The 17,408-nt window shown below is 38.1% G+C and overlaps 3 protein-coding genes across 6 annotated transcripts; 1 reads left to right on the forward strand and 2 right to left on the reverse strand.

Moving 5' to 3' along the window:
* LOC105175337 (ankyrin repeat domain-containing protein 13C) lies at positions 28-4,518 on the forward strand. Its single transcript, XM_011097755.2, has 3 exons — positions 28-2,608; positions 2,934-3,276; positions 4,398-4,518. The coding sequence occupies exons 1-2, from the start codon at positions 1,202-1,204 to the stop codon at positions 3,267-3,269; spliced, it is 1,743 nt and encodes a 580-aa protein (XP_011096057.1). The 5' UTR covers positions 28-1,201; the 3' UTR covers positions 3,270-3,276; positions 4,398-4,518.
* Positions 4,862-7,369, reverse strand: LOC105175338 (autophagy-related protein 8C-like). Of its 3 annotated transcripts, none has more exons than XM_011097757.2 (6): positions 7,181-7,369; positions 6,744-6,806; positions 6,271-6,326; positions 6,117-6,169; positions 5,232-5,350; positions 4,862-5,153 (listed from the first exon to the last, which is right to left on the reverse strand). In XM_011097757.2, exons 2-6 carry the CDS (start codon positions 6,778-6,780, stop codon positions 5,005-5,007), a joined length of 414 nt encoding a protein of 137 aa, XP_011096059.1. In that variant the 5' UTR covers positions 6,781-6,806; positions 7,181-7,369; the 3' UTR covers positions 4,862-5,004. The 3 variants fall into 3 exon arrangements, with proteins under 3 accessions (XP_011096059.1, XP_011096058.1, XP_020553940.1); XM_011097756.2 differs by lacking the exon at positions 7,181-7,369 and adding an exon at positions 7,005-7,174; XM_020698281.1 differs by lacking the exon at positions 7,181-7,369 and adding an exon at positions 6,944-7,174.
* On the reverse strand, positions 13,768-15,533 carry LOC105175340. Of its 2 annotated transcripts, none has more exons than XM_020698249.1 (2): positions 14,982-15,533; positions 13,768-14,773 (listed from the first exon to the last, which is right to left on the reverse strand). In XM_020698249.1, exon 2 carries the CDS (start codon positions 14,731-14,733, stop codon positions 14,173-14,175), a length of 561 nt encoding a protein of 186 aa, XP_020553908.1. In that variant the 5' UTR covers positions 14,734-14,773; positions 14,982-15,533; the 3' UTR covers positions 13,768-14,172. The 2 variants fall into 2 exon arrangements, with proteins under 2 accessions (XP_020553908.1, XP_011096060.1); XM_011097758.2 differs by having other exon boundaries at positions 13,768-14,746; positions 14,982-15,528.

Raw genomic sequence — 17,408 nt, forward strand, 5'->3', positions numbered from 1 at the left:
AATAAAACGAAAAGGGAAAAAAGATTAGAATGAAGAGATGAAGCAATCATGAAGACCTAACACGGTTACCAAATCAAAAAAGACGACCTAAAACGGTTGGCCCAGTAGACCCTACCTTGGTATAATAATAGATTTTATTACAATATAACATATGACCTGTTGATCTAATATAAGAAAAATAAAGTCAACTCGTGATGCATATAAACAAAAATGTGTAATCAGGTCAAGGGAATCTCAGAAGGGTTTTATTTCATGTGAAGTCGGTTTTGCCCTTCTGATCAATTCCCAAAGCACGCACTAGGCTTGGCTTTCCCACAGGATGCCAAGTGAAGTAATAGTTGTTGGATTGAGGAGATTTGTGTGGGTTTACGCTCCATGCGCTGTGATTTGGGGTCCGGGCTGATCCAGACACGCCTCCTTCATCCCATCAGTCATCTCACCACACAGCTTTCTGCAGTAGCCCCACTCTATCTCCAATCTCTTTCTCCGCATCTGCTCCCACATTGACTCCTGCCACTATTACCCTTTCCTCTCTTCATTCTACAATCTACACTTGTAGATTGTTTAGTATATCTGCACTTTATATTTATAATACTAAAGCAATTAGAAAAGAAAAGGAAAAACAAGAAAAAGCCGAAAGAGAAAGAGTGAAGAGGGGAAAACAGTGAAAGGGTAGTGTAAAATGGAAACAAAATGATGCAATTACTCTGCCTGCCTTACTTCCGCACAATAAAGAATAAAGATTCACCAAAAGTCGTGCCCGATTGGAGCTACTACATTTACAGACAGAATTTGCAGTAGAAACGTTTCTACCTTATTTTTCTTTTTGTATTCTCAATGCTACTGTGTCAATTCTGTTCCATTTTCCATAAGATGCATTGCTGATTCAACTTTACAAAATGTGATGTATTTACTCTTATCCTATTTTAAAGTGATTAATGATTCCAAATTAAAAGGCTAAAACAGTAAACCAAAATGGTTGGAAAATGTTTAATGGGGGGAAGGGGGACAAATCGCCCCTTTGGAAATAAAGAAAAGCGCCGGTAATTAAGATTCAAAAGCAAGAAAAGAAGTTGATAAAGAAGAGAATTGAACGACAAATTTTAAATTTCCGTTCCCAAACTCTGCCTTCTTCAGTTTCACCCTCCGTCCCATGAGTTGACGCAACGCACACCTTTTGGTTTTAAGCTTCCACATCAACATGACCGCTTCCTCCTCGTCTACAATGGCGACCCTCATTCGCCCTCAAGACTATGCCCACAGCCCCCTCCACTACGCCCTCGCCTTAGCCGATCATGCTACCCTCAATAAGATTCTCTCCACCCTCCCTAAATTGTGTGACCCTATTCGAATTCAATCTGAATCCCAATCCCTCGCTCAAGAACACCTAGCTGAACAAATCTCCGCTGCACTCGACCGCCGTGACAACCCCCTCAAAGAGACCCCGCTACACCTTGCCGTCCGCCTTAATGACCCAACCGCCGCTCGCGCACTTGCCGCCGCTGGTGCCAACATATCCCTTCAGAATGCTGCCGGCTGGAATCCACTCCAGGAAGCACTCCTCCGCCGCTGCCCTGAGATCGTAGCCCCCCTCGTCCAACACCACCATCTCTCCGCCTGGTCTAAGTGGCGTCGACGCCTTCCACGCCTTGTAGCCGGACTTCGTCGTATGCGCGATTTCTATATGGAGATCTCCTTCCATTTCGAGAGCTCCATCGTGCCTTTCGTTGGCAAAATAGCTCCTTCTGACACCTACAAAATATGGAAGCGCGATGGAAATCTACGGGCCGACACCTCACTCGCCGGCTACGACGGCCTCAAAATCCAACGCGCCAACCAGAGCTTTCTTTTCTTAAACGACTTTGATTACGATAACACCACTGACATCGACGTACCCCAGGGCTCCCTCCTTATCCTCAACCACGATGAGAAAAAAATCTACGACGCATTTGAGAATGCGGGAAATCCATTGTCTGACTCCGACATTTCGAGTTTTTGCAATCAAACCAGCGTTTATCGCCCCGGAATGGACGTAACCAAAGCGGAATTAGTCGGCCGTACGAATTGGAGACGCCAAGACAAAATGGAAAATGTTGGGGAGTGGAAAGCTAGAGTTTATGAGATGCACAACGTAACGTTTACTTTCCGTTCCCGCAAAGTGAACGCCGCCGAGCACAAAGAGGATGCATTCTCTCCAACGTGCGTGTTGCCCTTGGAGATTGATGAGGAGTCGGATGATGGTTTCATAGTGGCGGAGAATCCGAGATATAGCGTGTGTAACGACAGGCAGCGCCGGCACAGCAGTTTTGTGAGGGAGGAGAGGGAGTTCGTAACGGTGTCACGGAAGAGTGTTGATATAATTCCAGTTGATTCAAGGAGGAGGGCTGCGCCGCCTTATGCGGGGGACAGGTTGGTGGCGCCGCCGCCGACGAAGGAGAAGGAGTACGCGAAGAGTTTGCGGCCGATGGTTTGGTTAACGGAACAGTTTCCGCTGAAGACGGAGGAGTTGCTACCGTTACTGGATATCTTAGTGAACAAAGTTAAGGCCGTTAGGCGCATGCGGGAGCTTCTGACGACGACGTTTCCACCGGGGACATTTCCAGTAAAGGTGAGGTCAAAATCGGCAACACAGACCTCTCTCAGTGGGCCAGCCCCGGTTTTCTAATTCAGTGAAAGCTTTTGTTTGATTCTGGTTTACTTTGCTTTTAATTCATTCTTTTCATGCATTATGAGTAACAACGCTCTTTCCCAAGCTTTAACAAGGTTTTGTCGATTTGACGTGGAACCATCTCATTGGTTTTCTTATGGGACCAGGAACTCCAATGTTGTAATTCCACGTAGGCAATTAAAAAAATTGGAAAATATAAAATATTGCTACAATGGATATATGTAGTCTTGAATTGATTCTAAAAACGCTTCTGCTGTTGAATCAGGTGGCGATTCCTGTGGTTCCTACAGTGAGAGTGGTGATTACATTCACAAAATTCGTAGAGCTGCAGCCGGTTGAAAAGTTCTACACTCCACTCTCAAGTCCAAGGCAATTTGTGAACGGCAGAGGGAGCGAAGAAGAGAGTACAAGCGGTGATAATGACAGCTACTTCTCATTCTCATCGTCGTGGCTGAGGGACGGCAGCCAACTCCGACAGAGTAGTAGCAGTGGGCAGGGGGCGGTTGATCCGTTCGCAATCCCAAGTGGGTACAGTTGGAGTAGTTTCGATGAGAAGAATAGGAAAATGAAGAAATCAAAGTCGACAAGGAGAACCAAGTGAATGAATGGTATTTTAACAGATATTGAATCAATTAACTACGACTACCCAGTTTGTTGTTTCTAGTTCTATTATTGATTTCTCGAAAGCACAAAACCTAGGCAAATAGCTTCTTTGTCCAAATAAAGATGTTGGAAGGAAAAGTGAAAAGGCAAATCTTTGACAAGTAGGAAACAGGATCATCTTCTCCCATTACTATTATATTATTATTAAAACAAAGCAAAGTATTGTACACGCAATCAAGGAATGTAACGTCGTGATGTCTAATAATAGAACACAAGTAATCTGGCTGTAAATAAGTTTTACAGTAGAAAGGAAATGAGCAAATCATAACACTGAATTGGAGGGGAAGCTTCTGCTTGAATTTCCCAAGCTTGTACCAAATTCTCAAGAAGCGAGTGAGTACTGAGTATGAACCCAACGGTTTATTTTTTCAAAATATACTGAAAGTCAGTAGCTATAAATGATGTGAGAGGATGTGTTGAATTGAGAGAAAACAAGGGAGGGTAGGAGGAAAGGTGAGCGGCCGGCTGGCAATAGCTATAAAAAGGAATCTACCAAGGGACAACATATGCCGAACCAATACATTACATTGCTTAGAGAGAGGGTAAGGTATGAGTTGGCGTTTCTTCTTAATCAAAGAAGAGTAGAGAGAATTAGTTAAAAAAGGACAGCCTATCCACATGCTTTCTTCTCTTTTTAATCCCACTACATAGATCACAAACACACCCCCCTTATTTATATCTTCTCTTAAACTCCTCTCAAGGAATCCTCTGTTTCTTCATTCAGTCCATCTCAGCCCAATACAATCCTTCGTTTCTTCATTCCACGGATCTAAATCTAAGGCCCTCCTTACTATCTTCTTGCAAGGTTCTCTCTCTCTCTCTCTCTGTATGTGTGTGTGTTGGTTAATGTTCTGCTGCTACATCTCTCTATCTTATTGGTCCTTGCAGTCACTCTTAAATTCTTCTAGTCTTAGTAGATGCCAACCATTTTATCCAATGACACACATCATACTATGACAGCAACAATTCATTTTTCAATCCATGCATGTTTGGGAGCTTTATCAAAACCATCTATTTTTAGAGACAACAGAAACAACAAGAATTGATTGTATAATCTTTTATGCAGACAAGCAACTATGGCTACCGATGGGCCAAGCTGGGCAGATCAATGGGGTGAGGGAGGGTTTGGTGCCATCCCAGATGAAAACAAAACAAGCAGCAAAGATGTTGGAGCTGACAAGAAGCCAGCTTCAGCTGGATTTGGTAAGGCCAAATCAGTGGCCACGGCTGGTGCACAAAAGGTAAAGAACGGTACATCAATGGCCATTAAGTGGGTCAAAACTAAATGCCAAAAGAAAAGCTCTTCCACATGAACAACAGATGTATGATCATTGATGGAAACTTCTATGTTCTTGAATGACTGGTTTCAGTTGTCACTGATTGGCAAATGATATACTGCAGCATTAAGTTCTCAGCCGTTCAGTATCAATAATTTCATGATTCAATCAATCAATTGGAAATACTGTTTTCTTGTTTTCATTTTATAGAGTTATCCTAGATGTGCCCACCATAGGAATTGGTAAACATATGTAAAACAGAAGGATGATGATACTCATAAATAAACTGGAATGAGAATCCAATTAATATAAACAGATTGAATTCCATAACAGACCATATGCATGTAAGCTTCTCAAGGAGATATTAGGAAAATCAGGCAAGAATGCCAGACGCAGTCAATGCATGGAAGAGATATTTACATTTAAAATGCTATTTACAGAAACAGTGTCACCGCGCACACCAAATGTGTTCTCGCCACTGTAAGTCATGTAGAGAAACCCATCTTCATCCTTGTATTCGTCATAAATTGCAGACATCAGTGAAGCTGTATCAAATATAAAACACATTATAAGAGAATTCAAAATATTTATGGGACAAAATTCAACATAAAAATCACTCTCACCAGTTGGAGGCAGCATATTCGTGACAAAGACGAAGATAGCTTTCTCAGCGCTCAGCTTAATCCGCTTCCGGACCACATAAACAAACTGCCCCACAGTCAAATTAGCAGGAACAAGGTATCTGCAGACCAAAGAAAGAACAGTAATGTTGTATACTTCTAGCTCCCTTTGCTAGTTGATCAATATGCAAATAGCCATTCATTAATATTAGTCTTTTAATTTACAAGTTCACAATTAAAAAGCTTTATCATGCCTCCAGAAATAGATAAACATGGCTCCAAGGTGATAAACCTTTTGTTTAAAGACAGAAAGTGCCAACTGCCAAGGAATTCATAGAGTCCTTTGTAACAGATGCATCAAACACACTAACTTCAGCCAATGACAAGTCATTATCTCAGTTAAAATACCAGAGCCATAGGCCCATAACAGATGGAACATGTACTAGACTAATTCCATCCAATCTTAATAGCTGGTACAGTGCCTAAAATTCATTTGTGTGGAATCACCACTGAGAACACGAAGCACAAAAGAGAATTCCCAAGTATTCTCTGTAGTTATCTCACCAAGAAGAATGGCCTTTATAAACTATAAATAAGAATTTATTCAAGCATTAACCAACCATAAATTTACTCATTTGCTCACTGAATAAAAAATTGAACAACAAATTATTTCAAACAAGAAACTAACACATTTTTGGAACATCCGAGAGGCCAAGTACTACCTTTTTTAGAATTTTTCAATCACCTACCATATATGATTTCCACAGTCTGCATATACTTTCAGTTAAAACTGTATTGTAATTATACACAGACTAAGCACACCAAGTTTCACAGAGCTATATATGTTGAAGAACAATGGTGTTTACTTGTGAGGTCAATGCAACTTACTTTTTCTTATCAATGTCAGGAACATCACTTCTTTCTGCCTTCTCAACAATGACCTGAAAAGGTAAAATAGCAGAAGAAAAATTACCAACTACCACAAAAGTTTTAGCCTCAACAAATAATGAACAGCTCAGTCAAAATACAAAACATCTCTTACTGGAATTCTATTGGGATACTTCTCTCTGATGCGAGTAGATTCTGCCTGTCTTCTCTCTGAGATGATGAGAAAGTAAAAATCATTAGTACATGACGGATAAGGACAGACTTAAATGAAGAAACCAAGCTCCCCAGCCACGCCAGAACATAAGATTTTAGTGCCATGTCCATTAAATTGGGTTTAAGGAAGAATAAACAGGAGTCATGAGGAATTATCCAACGTCAAGTAATCACAAACAAGCTTGCCGGGTGATCAGACAAGCTGGTAATTTATGTGGGAGGGTGCAAGTCCTCGTTCTTGCAATACATAATCAGCCCTCCAAAGCAACAATTACACAAAACAGTAAACACGAGATTCTTTCTCTCCCTTCCCCAATTTATACATTTACTTATATCGGTACAGGGTAAATAAGGAAAAATCCAGAAACAAACGTCGTATCATAGGTTTTGGAAGGAAAAAAACAAACAACATACCCAGAGGGTGATCAAGCTTGAACGAGCTCTTGGCCATGGCAGGATTCGAATTTCTATCTCTCACTGCGAATTTCAAACATCCAAACAACATTACAAAACCCACAAAATCACTTCTTTCACAAAAAACCACAATCCATAACACCGACATACATTTAAAATGCAATCACTAGTCATCACATATCATATTTATGCATGCATACTTATTTTTCGCATAGAGAAGATAGGCAAAAACACATATTCACGCAAAATGGTTCGCTTTACCAAAGAAGCAAGAAAAGACACGATCTCAAAGGGGCTCGCGATATGATTGGATTGTTCGGAGAAAAGATGTCGAGATCAAGAAAACGAGAAAGAAAGAGAGATTGGGTTATAATGTAATGGTAGAGTAGACGAAGTGGAAATTGGTAAAGAAACAGAATCGGGTTTGTGATCCTTACACGAAATAGAGATCTGAAAAGAAACAATTTTCTTCAATCTTGTACGGTACCGCGACGTGTTAAGCAATTTGAAACGCCGAACGCCGTCGTCTTAAAGGGGTCTGACTGCTATTGCGTGCCGAGTGATTTCCGCATCTTTCGCACCAAGACTCCACCCTCCCCCCAATTCTATTTTAATTTGCTACCAATTCTCTGAGTTTGTCCCTATCCCAATTCTTATCGTTATCTACGGTATAACTACTGCCATATTATAATTCTTCTATTATTTTTAATAATTAATAACATATAATTTGAATTATACATTAATTAAATTGATTCATTATTTAATTTAATAAAAAATATTAATATAATTATAAAATTATTAAATAAAAAAAATAAGGAATCTTTCCGAATTTTGAAAAGAAAATTTCAATCTGAGCACCATAAATGCAACCATCATAAATGATGTCGGGTCTTAGAAACCAAGGATAGTTGTACTATGGGCCTCACAACGCTTGTAAATTTTATTTTATTTTGATTGCTATATTTTAATTAATTATTATATTTTACTCTCGTTGCTAGCTTAGAATTCAGGGTATAGAAAAAGTACCCAATTTGAAAATTCATATACTATTATTGAAATTAAAATACAAAAATTAGGAAATTGTCTATGCGAGAGTAAGAGTGATAGGATAAGATGAGATGTCAAAATAATTAAGGTATCAAAAATTAAAATATACACCACCCGCGTACAACAATACTAACTAATTAATGCCTGATAGACTCAAGCTAATATATTCCCACAAGAAATATTATATTTTTATACCCATGATTTTTAAAAATTCAACAACCAATCATGTTAACAAAATTAAATACCCATCATTTTAATTATTAATAACCTTGAATAATTTGATAGGTTTATATTTTTCTTGAATATACATACATGTATATATGCCCATGACGTTGTTGAAGATGGGTGGTGTGCAAGCGTTGAAGAATGCAGAGGGAGGTGATGCAGTGGTCCATGGTGTTAAGGTATGTCTGATTTATAGAGGAGGCGTTGGCGCCTGAGGGTGTTCACGTGGTGCACAGAGTCCAATCCCTCAACACCTCACCTCGTCCCTCTGCGCTGCCTATACTTAAATTTTAAGGTCCCAACCCAACCCAGGGACTGACTGACTTGCTGGTTTAATTACACAATTATAGGGCACTCAATTCAATTCAAATTATTAATGGCTGACTGTGGCTCTGGAGTTGGACCATCAACACCAACAAGAAGAAGCTTCAAGACCAGATGCCTGGCCGTTGCCAAAGAGCAGAGATCAAGGCTCTACATCATGAGAAGATGCATCTTCATGCTCATTTTTTGGCACAAGTATGATCATCACCATTCTGATCAATTCCACCCTTTGTTTTCTTTGCACTGAACTACGTACCACCCAATTCTCTTCCTCTTTTTTAATTTACTTTTCTTTGCAGTAAATTTGTGTTGACTTGTAAAAGAAAAATGGGATTGTTGGAGTATAAATGAAAAAGGGTTGTTGAATGCAGTTGCTCTTGCTTATAAGAAGTTGAAGTGAGAAAGAGAGAGAGAGAGAGAGAATTAAGTGAGGGGGGCAAAAGGGTCACCAAATTCACGTGAAAACAATCAGTGTGGGGGGTGGAGAGAGAGGAAGAGGTGGTGTCTACCTCGACAACAAAACAAACGTAATTATAAGCGACTAAGGTAGAGCAGTAATATTAGGCGGGATACAGTTGCAAACCCACATGAAGAGAGGGACAGTTCCTAATCCTGGGGCCGCCCCATCACCATCCATTCTGCTCGCCTCTTCCCATATTCTCAAACACTTGGTTTCTAACCTACACACACATGATCCGTACATACTATGATTTAGTGCTTAAAACCGAGCTCCGCCTCACCATGCCTGTTCAAATCATTAACGGATATGAAAAAACAACAAATATAATGTATAATAAAAAAAGATATGGTTCGAAAACAAGAAGACGGAACTCAAGAAGAAGCTTCTTAATATCTCTACATGAGTGTTAATTTGTTACAGCAAATATTGGATGGATGGGGGCCATAAATATTGACTTTAATTTTGTAGCCAATTCCTCCAGCAGTATGATATGGGGGCATATTAAAAGGGGCATGCCTCGCGATCCATGCCAAACACAAACCTCTACTCTACAATTTATTTTGTCTCTCCCCACCTTAATCCTACTCATAATTCTGTTTTTCTTTTTTTTTTGCAATCCAACACCCATCATTTTTAGTTTTTTATTTTTTATTTTTTTGTGTGGGTGGGAAATTCTAAACTCAAATTAAAAGAGAGAGCTGTTTTCCAGCCAAGGCTAATGAATGTGTCTGGTCAGGCCCAAGAATTTCTTTTTTTTGGGTTAATTTGATGAGGAAAAATGTGAATCCGCATGAAGAAAACGACGGCATTCATTTATAGGCTTGAAAATGAAAACGTCAATGTGGTTCATGATAAGTCGTGAGAAGATTACCAGATTTTGGCACAAAATCTAGACAAAGGAAAAACGTATGGAGAAATCGAAAAGATTGACCAACAACTCTTATGTATGTATGTTTGAAATTCAAAAATGCTGAAGGTAGGGAGTGGTGATAGTGTTAATAACAATATGCCTTTTCCCCGACCTCATAAATGCATATTGAAGGCTCCAGATTTGCTGCAGTGAGCTTTTTCATCGTTACATTGCTTTAGAGTAAATATACCCTCCTTTTTGTTGTTGGGTTGTTGGAAAATTCAATGCCCCCTTATGCATATTCCCCCCCCCCCCCCCCATACCTCCACACCCCACCCCAATCTCTTATGTGTATATATATATATATATCGTTGTAATCCTCATGAGGTATATCATATATTCTTCACTAGAGCAATTCTGTGCTGCCTTCTTCTCCCATTCTATTAATATTCTCATGAACCACTACTATTTTTCTGCAAAGATTACAGTTTTCCCTTCTTCTTTTCTGAATTGGGAATTGGTATATTTAGAAGGCAGACGGAGAAATAGTGGAGTGATCGCTAGGGCAGGTCAATGAAATTAAGCATACGAGATATTGGTGCGGTTCAATTAGAAAGCCGTGCTCCAAAGATTTCGAGCTCGGTTATTTGATTGAGCCGTGCCAATATCACGTATATGTACTACTAGTACTAATGCTCTTATGCCTCCATCTATGTATGTTTGTATATTAGTCTCTTTCTCTCCATGCAACTTGAAAAGAGGTATATTTTGTGGTGTTCCTATGATTCTCTTTATCTCTTTGTTTTTGGAAAGTATAGCTGCAGGCGAACATCTGGTGGATGGCGAGGGACGGAGGGCGAGGGCGAATAGGTACAGATAGATGGCTTAGATATTCTTGTGTCTGCACCTCCAGAATTCAGAGGATAACTATCATCCAAAACTGTACTTGTCAACGATTTCACTAAGTTATCATTTTGTCCGCACTAGGGCATACTTTTCTGTTGAGCTAACTTTTAAGTTCCTGCAATTCCTACACCTTTTCGAGGTGTGGAAAAGTTGTGTGTTTTTTTGTTTTTTTCTTGTACCTCAAACCTAGTACAGCAGTAATACTTGTGTTACCAGATCATTTTACAACAGATTTCCTGTCATATATATACAAAACATGATACTACTACTTGTTACAGTAAGCAAACTTATGTTATTTGTTAGTTGATTCTTGGATTAGTTGGATGTTGATTCAAGAAAACTCTCTCCCAACTATGTGAAGAAAAAGGAGGAGAAGTGAAGTGAACTACTACGGCCTCTTTCACAGTGCATTTACTTGCTTCTACCTAAAAGCCTTCCCTACTTTTTTGACCAAGTGTTTGTGGTAGGTGTAGGCCTCCTTCTTTTCTATCTCATCATTAATGCCATTTCAAAGAGGGCAAACAACAGTTTCGAGTCGTGTACACACATGTCATGTGTATAAAAATATAAGGAACGGGAGAAGTGGATTTTGAAATTTCTTCTTGAATAGTGTATTTTGTACAGACGACATGGACATATCTATAGATATATATGAAATCTTTTCATATGGGTATCGATTTCCGGTACGGGTATTAGAAACTGTTGTAAAACACAATTGCAGTTGAGAGGGGAATGACATTCACGTACCATATTTTCATAGCCTTAAATTTCAAGAAACACGCTCGGACAACAAAAGATTAGCACACAGACGCATGAGATGCAAGGAAATTAACTAATAAGACAACCTTAACTTGGAAGAGGGGCGGGGTGGAGGCTCCACCACCTCAAGAGACATCATCATCGCCGTCCCCCGCTTCAGTTTCGACATTGTCTCACCATGCAGTCGAGCTAAACACTTTTCCGTCACCATTAGAAAGCAGCAGTTGAGAGGAAGTTACTTTTGTTATATGCTTTTAACCAAAATGTAATAAGTAGACAGAAGCACGAGTACTCTGATTTCTACTTTTTGCAGTTCCCACAGTGAGGGCCACAATGTGTTCCACTTTCTGCCCTCACCATTCCCCTGGTTTACAGGCAATGTAACAGAAACTAGCTAAAATTCTGCTAAAGAATCAAGATTTTTCCAATGTGCATCAGAGGAATTTTTAACTCAGATTAGGTTTGACTAGAAGTAAATCAAATTATACATTAAATGTATCACATTTGTTATGTAATTCCATTATGGAATTATGGAATTATGTCGTAATAATAAATAGTATAAGGAATAAGTTGTGATTGATATATATAAAATTTTATTTACTTAATTTAACCCATTGTTGTATATATATTACCATATATGATCATTTATGTAGTGTTCATTAAGAATTTTTTGAAATTATGATGAAGTATGAGAACGGCCAAAATACCCACGAATAAGACAAGACTGTCGCTGCCACTATTAGTTTACAGGAAAATTCACAGATCAAATTCAGATGAGATGTAAGATTTGGTGAGACTCAGGTTGACAAACGGGTTATAGCACACGAATAAAATGAAATGAGGGCTGAGGGGCATTGTAGAACAAAATTTTGTAACCTAAATGGGCCGGTGATGCCCAACAATCCTAGACATAGAAAAACAGATAAAAACACGACAGCATGGGCAGAGGCACATTTGTTGTCCGGCCCTTGTAATTAATCTTGTAACGTTGGTTTAATGGGTTAACTTTCTACACAACTAACCGTTATGAGTTTGGGCTATTAGATTTGGTTTTTGGAAGGATTGACCCAAAAGTTTACAGCTTCAGTATGCACATTATTTGCACGTACCAGGTGTCCTATCAGTATAACACATTTTTCAAAGATTATTGAAGATTTTGAATTTTAGCATGTAAGTTGGTAATGATACACTTTTTGAAAACAACTGAAGCATATTGGTTGGTATCCTCATAATTTTACGCACTTATCTAAAATTGTTGAAAATTCAATCACGTTAATTGGTATGGTATCCAGACAATATTCGAGGATTTGAGCACGTTTCCTTATAATATAACATCTATTCCCAAAAATGGTTGAAGATTCGATCGAGCACACTGGTATTTTGATAATATAAAAGACCTTTTTTTTTTTTTAATATTGTCGAAATCTGCGAGGAATTTATCTAAGCTTTTTGATTTTCAGACAAAAATTATCTATAACATTTTCATCCCACATGTAAGTTATTACAATTAACACACTTTTTTCTATTAGTGTTAGGATTTATAATGAATTTTGTAATGTTCTAGTATCATGATAACAAGAGTTATTTACAAGTTATCATTTACATGCAAAACAATCTTGTTATCATAGAACAATATGTAATAATATGGTTCCCTGGTGACATACACATGAAACTACCAAGTTATAATAATACATGCAAAACAATCCTAGCAGAAACACTTATATATTATCCCATAAAGTCTGAAAAACAAACAATTGAGCATATAGTAATATGACAAAGCAAAGTTTTTGAACTATTAATTGAACAGTCATTTGATTTTAGACATTCATTTATTTCTACATAATCACAATCAGTATCACATAAATCAAGACTAGTAGTTTTTACTAGGTTACCATCATTGTCTGGGTAAAAATTACAGGGGCAGAGATCAGAACTCCATTCTAGGCAGAAATAGTGCAAATTTAAAGCAACCCTCTCTGTCTTCATAGCCTCCAAAAGGCAGACGATTTTATGAGCATTCATCCTCTTTAATGAGAATCAACTGCCGAATTTCAGACCTCTGGTTTTATTACATATATGTATATATATTCTTTAATGACACCACCATACTCATTAATGTTACTTAATGAATTTAACATATGATAATTATAATTAGTAGCTGGAGACTAGCAAATTAATTATTACTCTTGGATTATTACCAACTGAAAACATTGACACATTGATTACATTTATATTAACATAAACTACAAGTTAGTTGATTCAAATTAATAATTGGTGTGAATGAATTGATTTATGGACCAGAAATGGAGTGTGAAGTGAAATATTTGAAGAATGAGTAAAATAATGTGTGGAACATAAGACAGAAAGAGTCATGTAATAAACTAGTTTAGGTTTGGGTTTGGACACAGACACAGACAGAAAATAATAGAAAGAAAGAAAGAAGGGAGGTTGCATTGCATACAAAATCTCAGAGCCAGCCTGCCATTCATCATTTCTTTATTAATACACTACACTACACTACATGAGTAGTAGTAGTAGTACTACCTAAGAAAACCCCCAAAAAGGCCAACTCTGACAACTAAAGATTGTGCTCTGCCTCCATCCCCCTCCATTTTAGTACAACAAACGTACCATACATCCCCCCCCCCCACTACAATATATATGTATAATTTTTTAATTTAAATAAAGACCATCAACCATATCAAATCTTGGGACACTTTTTTCATCAGCTGCTACTGCTGAATGATCATGAAGATCCATCATGCAATAACAGTGATCTATGGTTGATCCTGTACTATGATGGTGCCATACATGACATGGTGGTTGATGATGATGATGATGGGGTGTTCTCTTTATGTTTATTCAAGAAAACCAGTTTTGGTTAAAATGGCGTTCCTCAAGTTGCTGAGGTCTCTTCCTTTGAGAGTTCTTCCAACTCCCTCACACATTGAGAATGAAGCAATCTGAGTACTTGCAAGCCTTCTCGCCAGATATTCATGGGGTGGGACCATGTCATCGTCATCGCTCTCTACATCATTCGCTTTAACATGGTGAAGTTTCCTCCCAACATCATCGTCATGTGCATCACATGCGTCATCCCACAAGTTCCTGTTCGGCTGCTTCTTCAAAATCTTGGACCAGTCGGGAATGCTCATAGGTGCTGATGACTGGTGAGGCGCCAGAAATGCATTGGCAGAGAACTCCTGACCGCCGGCGGAGTTGGCTCTTGGAATGGTTCTTGAGGTAGAGGTGAAACGCCATGCAGATGATGAACCAGAGAGCTTTTTCCTTGTCTTTGAACTTGAGTTGGAGCCTTCTCTTGCCTTCATCACAGCCCACACCTCCTCTTCTTGAAAATCCTCAGTGTCCAATGCCGCCATTCCGCCGCTGCTACTGAAGCCACCATGGAAATCTGCCATGGCTGATAGAGACCTAGAGCAGAAAGAGGGATGGAGATATCTATATATATATATATTAACTTGGGAACAATGCAGCTTAATGATAGCGAGAAGGGCAGTATATATATATATATATATATATAGACAGAAATTAAAAGGGGGTGTTTGTTGGTGTGGATAAAAATGTTGAGGTTTTCTAGGGAATCAATAAGAGGGAAGGAAATGGGGGGTCTGATTTGTAAGAGAATAATATCAGGAATCTACCATACCTTTGGTGAAATGCCTCCAAAAAGAAACAAGCTTTCAATTCTCAGTTTTATCTTAAACTGGAACTGTGAACAGACAGCCCCCACAAGAACCAGACCAAAAAGAGGAAATAGGCTGCAGAATTGGTGTGAAAAGCCCAGAAACTACTGCCAACTTCCAAAGCAAATTACAGATATCAAGGACTGAGTGAACGAGTCTCTTGCACCAGCAGCAGCAGCAGCAGAGGGGAAAAGGACAAAGTCCTGAGAGATATACATGACATGGGCTTTTGTAATAACTCTCTCAAAACAGGAAAAACTGAAACAGAAAATGACATAAACAAATTAAAAATTAATTTATGGGCCTTTTCACATGACAATCTCAGTCACAACACAAATGCTCATTTTACTCTCATCTCAAGGATGGGTTTTCTTCTGGTACGGAGAAAGTCTAAAACGCCCACAGGAAGTTGTGAAGGAGGTAAAAAGGGGTACTCAAGAGTTTGGTTACTTCTTCAGACTCTTTGGAAGAAACCAAAAATGTCAAGATTCCATTTTTTCCCACTTATTTAAGGGTTAAAAAGAAAAAAAAAAAGATTTTCTTCAAGTAGAGTTTTCTTTCTACATAGAATCTGTGGGTGTAAGCACTATGCACATATATACGTCTAAATACAAAGATTTAGGGGGTACAATAATTTCCTCACACTCTGAAAAAGAATGGATTTTGATTGGTCAAGGTGGAAGGAAACCATTGGTTTATGCCAACTTCTATAGCCTTATCCAACTTATGAAGACAACTAAGCTTTTGCATTATACTACATTAAACTCTACAAAGAGGGAATTAAAGACAGATGTGAAAAGAAAAACTTTATTATTGGGGAGGTGCCTGTGCCTGTGCCTAGGAGAAGGTGCTAATGGAGTAAAAGCACTTGGTTGGCTTATGCACATTGAGATTTGTGGTGCCTCATCTCCCTCCTGTTTCTATTCAGATTTAACTGTGACTCTACTTCTTATGCTATGTATTTTTACCATTATTACAGCTCTCTTCACTGTTCTTGAATTTCTCCAACACCCCCCACCCCACCCCACCCCTCCTCCTGGGTTTTGGGATTTATTGCTGAGATGACACTGGCAGTGGCAGTCCACAGCCTATTAAAAAACAGTAAATTTTCAGGACTTAGTTTTGGCATTATGGATAATTCCTGAGAAAGGTGGGGCTCTGGTTGTGAATGATTGTGGGGGCTATTTTATGTCAGCAAAAATTTTGTAGGATGAGAAGTCCTCTCAACTCAAATCAGAATTCAGAGGTCCCTTTAGGAGGACATGGACTAAACAGTGACTGTACATATATATATATATATATATATTTATACATTGAGGGGTCAACCTTTCTTTTTTTTGCACATTTAATCTTACTAAAATTATCATTTATCTTGATTTGATTCGAGTAAATTAAATTAATTTTTTTTAAAAGAGTAATATGTAAATGAAACTTTTTATAGCAAATTTGCTATATGTCTTGGCTGGATGAGAATTATATTTTTTAATGATATTGGTCGTTTCAACAATTATTATAAAACCAAATGGTGATTGTTGGGGTCACACTAATCATCATGTCAACAGTGTGGTGACATCAAATATTAAAAGAAATTGGTTATTATATGTTATCTTTAAATGGGCTGAGATTGATAATGAAAGCAAAGCATTAATTATTTAAGGCCGAAAGATAATCATGAATTTAATTCTCTATGTTGCAGTGGCAGCTTCACACAGTTAAGGCATACCCCAAATATTGGGCAAATATTACTACCAATTCTTGTCAAATACTCAGAGGTTGGTGGCCAGGAATTATTATCCTTTAATGCAATTCCATGCCAATTTTTTTTTTTTTGGAAATCTTGTAATTTTCCCGCCCTTTTTCTTTTTTCTTCATGATTTTGGAAAATATCCCTATGAAACACTTTCATTTTCATATGATTTGATTAGTTTGAGGTAGACATCTACCCATACGTGTTTCATTTAATTGCATTCTTAGACATATATGCAGTTTTGCAACAATGTTGTTTTTCATACTTTGAAGTTTGATGCATGCACTATTAATGATGATGTAGACCAAGAAAACAAAGTCTAACAAGTTGATCGGATGCATATCATTATTACCATATGTGTTATTTATTACGTTGGAACGCGCATTATGACTAATTTCATCATGATATTTTCGAGAACCTAATTATACAATATATTTATTCATTATTACTTTACTTTAAATATTTATGTTGAATTGATATTGCACTTTGTATTGTGCTTTACATACAATTATCATTTTCACTTGTGTATTTAAAAAAGTAAGAATACAACACAATTTATACTAATTGTGGTTATTAACACAAACTATCTACCAAATAATTCCAAGTGATTATTGAACTACTTGACCTCTATATATGCGTTACT

The sequence above is a fragment of the Sesamum indicum genome, linkage group LG12 (assembly GCF_000512975.1).
Source record: "Sesamum indicum cultivar Zhongzhi No. 13 linkage group LG12, S_indicum_v1.0, whole genome shotgun sequence".
NCBI classification, from domain to species: domain Eukaryota; kingdom Viridiplantae; phylum Streptophyta; class Magnoliopsida; order Lamiales; family Pedaliaceae; genus Sesamum; species Sesamum indicum.

What these genes read in the sequence shown, in the direction of transcription:
- LOC105175337 (XM_011097755.2), top strand. Translation starts at nt 1,202, where the DNA reads ATGACCGCTTCCTCCTCGTCTACAATGGCGACCCTCATTCGCCCTCAA. An exon ending in CGGGGACATTTCCAGTAAAG is followed by an intron (nt 2,609 to 2,933) that starts GTGAGGTCAAAA and finishes CTGTTGAATCAG; the next exon opens with GTGGCGATTCCTGTGGTTCC.
- LOC105175338 (XM_020698281.1), bottom strand. An exon ending in CAAGCTTGATCACCCTCTGG is followed by an intron (nt 6,327 to 6,743) that starts GTATGTTGTTTG and finishes TCATCATCTCAG; the next exon opens with AGAGAAGACAGGCAGAATCT. An exon ending in CCTGACATTGATAAGAAAAA is followed by an intron (nt 5,351 to 6,116) that starts GTAAGTTGCATT and finishes TTTGGTCTGCAG; the next exon opens with ATACCTTGTTCCTGCTAATT.
- LOC105175340 (XM_020698249.1), bottom strand. Translation starts at nt 14,733, where the DNA reads ATGGCAGATTTCCATGGTGGCTTCAGTAGCAGCGGCGGAATGGCGGCA.